Source organism: Sinocyclocheilus anshuiensis, unplaced genomic scaffold (genome assembly GCF_001515605.1).
Source record: "Sinocyclocheilus anshuiensis isolate Anshui unplaced genomic scaffold, SAMN03320099.WGS_v1.1 scaffold184, whole genome shotgun sequence".
In the NCBI taxonomy this organism is placed as follows: Eukaryota; Metazoa; Chordata; class Actinopteri; order Cypriniformes; family Cyprinidae; genus Sinocyclocheilus; species Sinocyclocheilus anshuiensis.
This window is the reverse complement of record NW_015557077.1, coordinates 765,574-774,743: the sequence shown is the minus strand read 5'-3', so window position 1 is coordinate 774,743 and position 9,170 is coordinate 765,574. Positions and strand designations below refer to the sequence as shown.

The 9,170-nt window shown below is 36.4% G+C and overlaps 1 protein-coding gene across 1 annotated transcript in view; it reads left to right on the top strand.

The window, feature by feature from the left end:
• kcnh2b (potassium voltage-gated channel, subfamily H (eag-related), member 2b) overlaps nucleotides 1–9,170 on the top strand; it is a 17,625-nt gene that overhangs the window by 6,751 nt on the left and 1,704 nt on the right. The window contains exons 4-9 of the mRNA XM_016471494.1: nucleotides 1,771–2,023; nucleotides 4,730–4,923; nucleotides 5,667–5,769; nucleotides 5,926–6,174; nucleotides 8,215–8,404; nucleotides 8,629–8,809. Of these exons, the coding sequence (XP_016326980.1) occupies nucleotides 1,771–2,023; nucleotides 4,730–4,923; nucleotides 5,667–5,769; nucleotides 5,926–6,174; nucleotides 8,215–8,404; nucleotides 8,629–8,809 (1,170 nt within the window). The remainder of the gene's footprint in view (nucleotides 1–1,770; nucleotides 2,024–4,729; nucleotides 4,924–5,666; nucleotides 5,770–5,925; nucleotides 6,175–8,214; nucleotides 8,405–8,628; nucleotides 8,810–9,170) is intronic.

Below are 9,170 nucleotides of genomic sequence, written 5' to 3'. Positions count from 1 at the left end.
AGTCCAAACAGCTGATAAAACATCACAATAATCCACAGCACTCCAGTCCATCAGCTAACATCTGGAGAAGACAAAAGCTGAAACACATCCATCATTAATATGTGTTTAACTTCAAAATATTGCTTCCGCTAAAATATGAATCCATAATCCATAATAACACTGAAAAAGTCCATCTCCTGTTGTCCTGACAGGAAATCGACCCAGAATATTGGACTCATGTGCTGGGTGATTAGCAAACCTCGTGATGGCTGATATCAGTGTCCGTTCATATTTAGAAATCCCTGCAGGTGCTTGATCTGTGCAGATTTCTCTCCTGATTCAGACCAGATGCTTTTTCACTGGAGGAAGCGTTATTATGGATTATGGACTTTGTTGGATTTGTTTCAGCTTTTGTCTTCTCCAGATGTTAACTGATGGACTGGAGTGTGGATTACTTGTGGATTATTGTGATGTTTTTATCAGCTGTTTGGACTCTCATTCTGACGGCACCCATTCACTGCAGAGGATCCATTGCCGAGCAAGTGATGCAATGCTACATTTCTACAAACCTGATGAAGAACCAAACTCATCTACATCTTGTGAGTCATTTCTGGGTGAGCTATATCTTCATCACTGACAAACTCACTTGCATTACCTTTAAAGTTATTTGTGAGCTTGATTACATGAATGTGTATAATAAATAATGAGTTCATTTAGGAACTGTCCTCACCAGCACATCCTCTACTGTTACCAGCCCCAAACGCAGAGTTTAACGAGATTACGCATTGAAGTAAAGAAAACAAATGAGCGTCCACCTCCACCCGTCAGCTCCTCTCATTAAGGAGCAGTGGAGCGTTCTGATTGGACAGTCAGAGCTGGAATGATTGCTGTGCTGCCGAGGGAAATGATGTGGATCATAATTTTTTCATCGATTTTTCAAAAAATTATTTACTGAACCACTGAGCTCTGAAACATTAAACGTTGATTTAAAGACGCCAAAGTACTACAAAAAAGTACGATTTGCACATGATATGTTTTATGGGACTGCAGATCTCATGAAGCTTTGCAAATAATCGAATAAGAGTACAATAAAACATTAATGATTCATAGTCATTAATAATGAGTATAAATGTTAAATACTATTTTAAGAGTCATAATTTTATTCAGCGAGGACGCATTAAATGAATCAAAAGTGACAGTAAAGGCATTTATAATGTTACAAAAAGTTTTAAATAAATGCTGTTCTTTTGAACTTTCTATTCATCTGTGAATCCTGAAACCTAAAATGTATCACAGTTTTCACAAAAACATTGGGTAGCACAACTGTTTTCAACATGGATAATAATCAGAAATGTTTCTTGAGCAGCAAATCAGCATATTAGAATGATTTCTGAAGATCATGTGACACTGAAGACTGGAGCAATGATGCTGAAAATTCAGCTTTGATCACAGAAATAAATGACATTTTAACATACATTCACATAGAAGACAGCTATTTGAAATTGTAATAATATTTCACTAGTTTACTACATTTTTGATCAAATAAATGCGTGAGCAGAAGAGACTTTCAAAAACATTAAAAAATCGGAACGCTTTACTATAAGGTTCCGTTAGTTAATGTTAATGTATTAACTAACATGAACGAACAATAAACAATGCATTTATTACAGTATTTATTAATTACAATTTATTACCAAAATATCTTACAGACCCCAAACTTTAGAAAGGTCTGATTACAGAAAAAAAAAATACTTTGCAGCATTTAATAGTTGTTTTTCTGTGCTCTTTCAGGTGCTGAAGGGTTTCCCAGAGTGTCTGCAGGCTGATATCTGTCTGCATCTGAACCGGACTCTCCTGCAGAACTGTAAAGCGTTCAAGGGCTCCAGTAAAGGGTGTCTGCGGGCGTTGGCCATGAAGTTCAAGACCACACACGCCCCGCCGGGAGACACGCTGGTGCACGCCGGAGACGTCCTGACCGCGATCTACTTCATCTCCCGCGGCTCCATCGAGATCTTACGTGGAGATGTTGTGGTGGCCATCTTGGGTAGGTCGTTTCAAAAGATCCTCCAGGATCTTTTATACTACATGCAACACTTAGGGCCAGTTTTACTAACAGCTTGCACCAGTCTTTTGGCGTTAAAATGGTACTGCGCTGCAAATAATGATTTTCTTCCTTAGTATTTTTGTCTTGTTTTCTAGTATAAATATCTACAAATTCTTGAATTAAGATGCATTCAGGAAATAAAAGACGACTTGGAGCCCTCAACTAGGAGTCTATCCAAACTTCTAGCAAACTTTTATTTTTTTGGCCTCCGGTGTCCTGAAATGTTATCCTACCGGTCAGATTGTCCTACCAGGGTTTACTGCGCATGCGCACATCAATATTGCATCCTTTTTTTTCATGCTGAACAACAATATTTAATGTATCTGCATTACTGTAAGGGTAGGTTTAGGGTTGGGGTAGGTGTAGTCGTTAATGAACCATAATTTTACAGGTAGCATTTTTCGTTGTCGAATTGTACTACCCACTGTTTTAATGGGAGTTAGCAAAATCTGACAGGGTAGCACAAATCAACAGAACACCGGTTCATTTCAACATACTGTGGCTTCTTTATTTCTTTATTCTTTATTTGCGACTACGCTAATTTGCGCTGCGCTTGGTATATTGCGTTGGTCGATATGTAAATGAGATGTTGCGTCTGTGTTCTTTAATTTGCGCGGTTGTTAGTAAATCACCCGCAGAAATTTCCACACCCATCGGCGCTGTTTTGGAATTGCGCTTTCGCGCTAATTTGCCCTGTTTAGTAAAACTGGCCCTTAATTTTAAGCAACTTGGATCTGTTTTCTGTGGTGCATCCTATTTAAGCCATGCTAGCTAGCTGTATATCCACAGTTTGTGCTGTAAGGTCAGTTTGACAGATTCTGTTTATCCTGCAGTGCCACCTACAGGATGTCATCTGTAAAACTCTGTGACTCTGAATGCACACACTTCAAGGAATAATTCACCCAAAAATCATTTACTTAGCCTCATGACTTTCCTGCATGACTGCATTTCTTCTTGTTGGAAAACAAAAGCAGATGTTTAGAAGAACATCACTGCTGTTCTTTAAATTCATTCAATGACTAGTGACTGTCAAGCTCCAAATAGGGAAAAAAAAGCTATTAAAATAGTTCTTATCGCTCATGAGCAGCAGTCCAAGTCTTCTGAAGTCATACCAACATATGTTGTATTTATTTTATTTATTCATAGTATTTATTTAGTATCATGTGCATCATTAAAAAAATAATAAAAGAAAATAATGATTAAAACACACATATATATATAAAATAAAAAAACATAAAATAAATAATTTAATGCATAAAAGTAAAGCATTAAAATGCACAAGCGTAAACAAATGTGTTCTTTAATTTGCGTGTTGTTAGTAAATCACCCACAGAAATTTCCACGCCCATCTGCGCTGTTTTGGAATTGTGCTCTTGCGCTAATTTGCCCTGTTTAGTAAAACTGGCCCTTAATTTTAAGCAACTTGGATCTGTTTTCTGTGGTGCATCCTATTTAAGCCATGCTAGCTAGCTGTATATCCACAGTTTGTACTGTAAGGTCAGTTTGACAGATTCTGTTTATCCTGCAGTGCCACCTACAGGATGTCATCTGTAAAACTCTGTGACTCTGAATGCACACACTTCAAGGAATAATTCACCCAAAAATCATTTACTTAGCCTCATGACTTTCCTGCATGACTGCATTTCTTCTTGTTGGAAAACAAAAGCAGATGTTTAGAAGAACATCACTGCTGTTCTTTAAATTCATTCAATGACTAGTGACTGTCAAGCTCCAAATAGGGAAAAAAAAGCTATTAAAATAGTTCTTATCGCTCATGAGCAGCAGTCCAAGTCTTCTGAAGTCATACCAACATATGTTGTATTTATTTTATTTATTCATAGTATTTATTTAGTATCATGTGCATCATTAAAAAAATAATAAAAGAAAATAATGATTAAAACACACATATATATATAAAATAAAAAAACATAAAATAAATAATTTAATGCATAAAAGTAAAGCATTAAAATGCACAAGCGTAAACAAAATTGCATGTACACGTTTTCCTGTCCTGTACATATAAAAAATTAATTATAAATAAATAAATCACATTTGAATGAATTAATTTTAGGCTATTTAATGCCTAAAAAGCAAAGTATTAAAATGCACAAACATAGATAAATAAAACTGTAGGTGCATTACGGATAAACTGAATTCTAAGCAGCATGTTGCTTTCACTGTAATGAAGAAGTAAAATATTATGGAATAATTTATAGGGGAGTGTGAAATTCAAGGATATAATAAAGACAAACTGGACCCAATAGTAACATTTTCATTGAAAGTTTGGCATTCTATTGTTAAACATTTCAAATTGGAGAAAGAAATGGGAATACTTACGTGGATTACTCATGATGAAGAATTTACGTCAGGCAGGGAAGATCCAATATTTCAAAAAAAAAAAAAAAAAAAAAAAAAAAAAAATATATATATATATATATATATATATATATTATGGAATAAAAAAGGGTTAATCAGCCAAATCGAGTTTCAGTGTTTACATTTGCTAGAAGGGCTTACAATTAGACCAAAATGTAGGCACTAGTCTTCCTGCACACATATTATGAAATATGAAAGAATAAATGTATACATCTGTGTTACTCTGATTGTTTGTGGATGTGTCTGACGGAGATCTTGTGTGCTTCCTAGGGAAGAATGATATATTCGGTGAGCCCATCAACCTGTACGCACGGCCCGGGAAATCTAACGCAGACGTGAGGGCACTGACGTACTGCGACCTGCATAAGATCCACAGAGACGACGTGCTGGAGGTGCTAGACATGTACCCGGAGTTCTCCGACCACTTCTGGAGCAACCTGGAGATCACCTTCAACCTCAGAGACGTGAGTCACGGTCACTGTGAAGAGCTTTCATTGTGTTAGATTTTGCTGAGCAGTGGTTTGGGTGGCTCGCCAATGTACTAAATTTCTCTAACACATTAAATAAGTAAGCTTGACCAAAGTTCTTGTGGGGAGAAGAATTTATCGAAGGTGGCAGTGTAGCAGATCTTCAGCAGCGATGTTAGCATGTCATCCTTCAAACTTCAGTCCAAAAGAAGTTAAATAAAAAGCGCCCATCCATAAAAAAAGTGTCTCACATGGCTCCGGGGTGTGAACAAAGGCCTCCTTGTAGCAAATTGATGCGTTTTTGTAAGACAAATATCCATATTAAACGTAATAATCACTTTAATGTAGCTTGCGCCAACAGTTGTACACGGAAGCAAACACAGTCTAATTTTCATTTTTGGGTGAACTAACCCTTTAACACTTATAAGAGTCCTAGCTTTTCCCAAAGTTCTGCCTGTGAGACAGAACTTTATACCTAAAGACAAATGGCTAGAAACAACAGATACTGTCAGGACCTCCCGCTGGAGATCCTGCAATCTACAAGAAGCTCCAGAGGAGTACTGTTCTTTTGTTATTCTAAATGTATGGACCATTTGGTTCACACCTGTACAGACAGTTCCTGTTGATTGCATCTGGGGCACAGTCACAATGTAAATGCATCTGACTACAGATACACATAATCTTTCAAATGAATGGAGCAAAAACACAGAATTCATCGAGGTGTGCATGTTCACTTACAGACAAACATGATTCCCGGATCTCCCAGCAGCGATGATTCAGACTGCGTCGGCTTCAACAAACTGCGGAGGAGAAAACTTTCATTCCGACGACGGACAGAAAAAGGTTTTCCTGATAACTGATGTTCAGTCTGGATTTATTATCATAGATTCCATCATTTAATATTCGGAAAAACACACTATTTACAGATGATATATACAGATAGTGGAGCTGTTTTGCATGTGCCGATTTTGCATATTCATCCCGTGTTTGTTTCTCCAGATGATGCCGATGCTGGAGAGATCAAGAAGAATCAGAAACCTGTCCGGAGAGGCAGAAAACAAGCAGCCAGTAACAAGAACGAACTCAAACCGGGGTGGGAGGAGCCTCGCAATTCTATCTCCTCCCACTCCAGTGGTGATGAGGGGGAGGAGCCTGTGCACACATGCCCCACCCCTCCCACCACGCTCATGGATGTGACTGAGGGAGAGGGCGATCCCAAAATAGGAAATACGTGCAACGCCCTATCAGGTGACAGAATGACAACAGTAAACGTCTGTAGTATTAAAAAAAAGTATTTAAAAAAATAATAATATTAGAAATAATTAGAATTTAAATGTTTTAATATAAATGTGTATGGCATAAAAAATAATATAATATTAAATAAAAATATAATTTTCATAATATTGTGTTGTAATATGAAAATAAAACTGTTAACATTATAATGTTGAATATTAGGATTTTTATTTGCATTTTATAAAAACACATAGGCATTATATCAAAGATCTGAGCCTTTTAGGTTTTTTGTTTTTTTTTGGATGTGATCGCCACTTACTACAACTTTAGTTTGTTACATTTTTACCAAGATTTGATTGACATAATGTTGTTTTTTATGCATTTTGATTAACTGTATTTTTCGAAATAAAAAACTCAATTGAGATAACATTTAAATATTAATATAATATTTTGCAAGAGTGTCCTGGCCAAGATGACAGCAAAGGGCAACACATCAAACAATCAAACAAATACAAAATAATATAATATAATATAATAAAAGCTAAAATAAAATAAATTGTAAAAAATAATAATAATAATAAGTGAAACAATCATCAAATAAAATAATAATTAAATTATGGTAATACTATGAATTAATAGGAGTACTGTTCTTTTGTTATTCTAAATGTATGGACCATTTGGTTCACACCTGTACAGACAGTTCCTGTTGATTGCATCTGGGGCACAGTCACAATGTAAATGCATCTGACTACAGATACACATAATCTTTCAAATGAATGGAGCAAAAACACAGAATTCATCGAGGTGTGCATGTTCACTTACAGACAAACATGATTCCCGGATCTCCCAGCAGCGATGATTCAGACTGCGTCGGCTTCAACAAACTGCGGAGGAGAAAACTTTCATTCCGACGACGGACAGAAAAAGGTTTTCCTGATAACTGATGTTCAGTCTGGATTTATTATCATAGATTCCATCATTTAATATTCGGAAAAACACACTATTTACAGATGATATATACAGATAGTGGAGCTGTTTTGCATGTGCCGATTTTGCATATTCATCCCGTGTTTGTTTCTCCAGATGATGCCGATGCTGGAGAGATCAAGAAGAATCAGAAACCTGTCCGGAGAGGCAGAAAACAAGCAGCCAGTAACAAGAACGAACTCAAACCGGGGTGGGAGGAGCCTCGCAATTCTATCTCCTCCCACTCCAGTGGTGATGAGGGGGAGGAGCCTGTGCACACATGCCCCACCCCTCCCACCACGCTCATGGATGTGACTGAGGGAGAGGGCGATCCCAAAATAGGAAATACGTGCAACGCCCTATCAGGTGACAGAATGACAACAGTAAACGTCTGTAGTATTAAAAAAAAGTATTTAAAAAAATAATAATATTAGAAATAATTAGAATTTAAATGTTTTAATATAAATGTGTATGGCATAAAAAATAATATAATATTAAATAAAAATATAATTTTCATAATATTGTGTTGTAATATGAAAATAAAACTGTTAACATTATAATGTTGAATATTAGGATTTTTATTTGCATTTTATAAAAACACATAGGCATTATATCAAAGATCTGAGCCTTTTAGGTTTTTTGTTTTTTTTTGGATGTGATCGCCACTTACTACAACTTTAGTTTGTTACATTTTTACCAAGATTTGATTGACATAATGTTGTTTTTTATGCATTTTGATTAACTGTATTTTTCGAAATAAAAAACTCAATTGAGATAACATTTAAATATTAATATAATATTTTGCAAGAGTGTCCTGGCCAAGATGACAGCAAAGGGCAACACATCAAACAATCAAACAAATACAAAATAATATAATATAATATAATAAAAGCTAAAATAAAATAAATTGTAAAAAATAATAATAATAATAAGTGAAACAATCATCAAATAAAATAATAATTAAATTATGGTAATACTATGAATTAATATTAATATTATTTAAACAAGAGTACTTAGAAATATAAATGTTATAAATCATGCTGTATGTGGTAGTAATGTGTGTGTGTGTGTGTGTTATGTGTGCCTCAGGTGCATTCTCAGGTGTGTCTAATATCTTCAGTTTTTGGGGTGACAGTCGGGGGAGGCAGTATCAGGAGGTGCCCCGCTGCAGTCTCCCGTCGCCCTCGCTGCATCCCAGCATGCCCCTGCACAGCATCAGCCGCCAGCAGCGTAGCCAGATGGAGAGCAGACTGGAGCTGCTGCAGAAACAGCTCAACAGGTCTCAGCTCACTGCACTCAGAACACCTGTGTCCACTCAACCTGCTGTCTGAATCAACTGACTCACTAAAACCAGATTCACAAGCTTTGAATGGAGTTGCTTTAACAGCCCGACAGCGCCACCTATGAGTATAGGAATGAATTGCATTGCAAATCTAACTGTGCACATAACTGTTTTCTGAATAACCTGTGTGTGTGTGTGTGTGTGTGTGTGTGTGTGTTCAGACTGGAGAGTCGCATGTCGACGGATATCGGCGCGATCATGCAGCTCCTGCAGAGGCAGATGATGCTGGTTCCTCCGTCCTACAGCAGCGTCTCCTCCCCGCCGCAGGTGTCCATGTCCCCCGAGATCCTCGTGCAGCCCGTCACGCCGCTGGACTCCAAAACACCGGCTTCTCTCTCACAGGTAACACATGATCGATCATAGTTACTGCTCACACCACGCTTGATCAATTTTAGAGAATACATTAGCATATTATCTAAAAAAAATAGTCCATTGCATACATTGTTTTACTTCTAAACAGTTTACTAGTCAAATTCTATTCAGTCCAACAGGAGGTGCTACCATCTCATGGCCAAATTATAAAAATTATTATTAATTAATTAATGTATTTATTTATTTGCATTTCAAAATATATCTCATTTATTTTATAACATATATGTCTGTGTATAATATACGCATTATACTATATGTGTTAACAATAAAAATAAAATAATATATAGTAATATAATCATTTTAAACTATTAAGACACACACACACAAATAC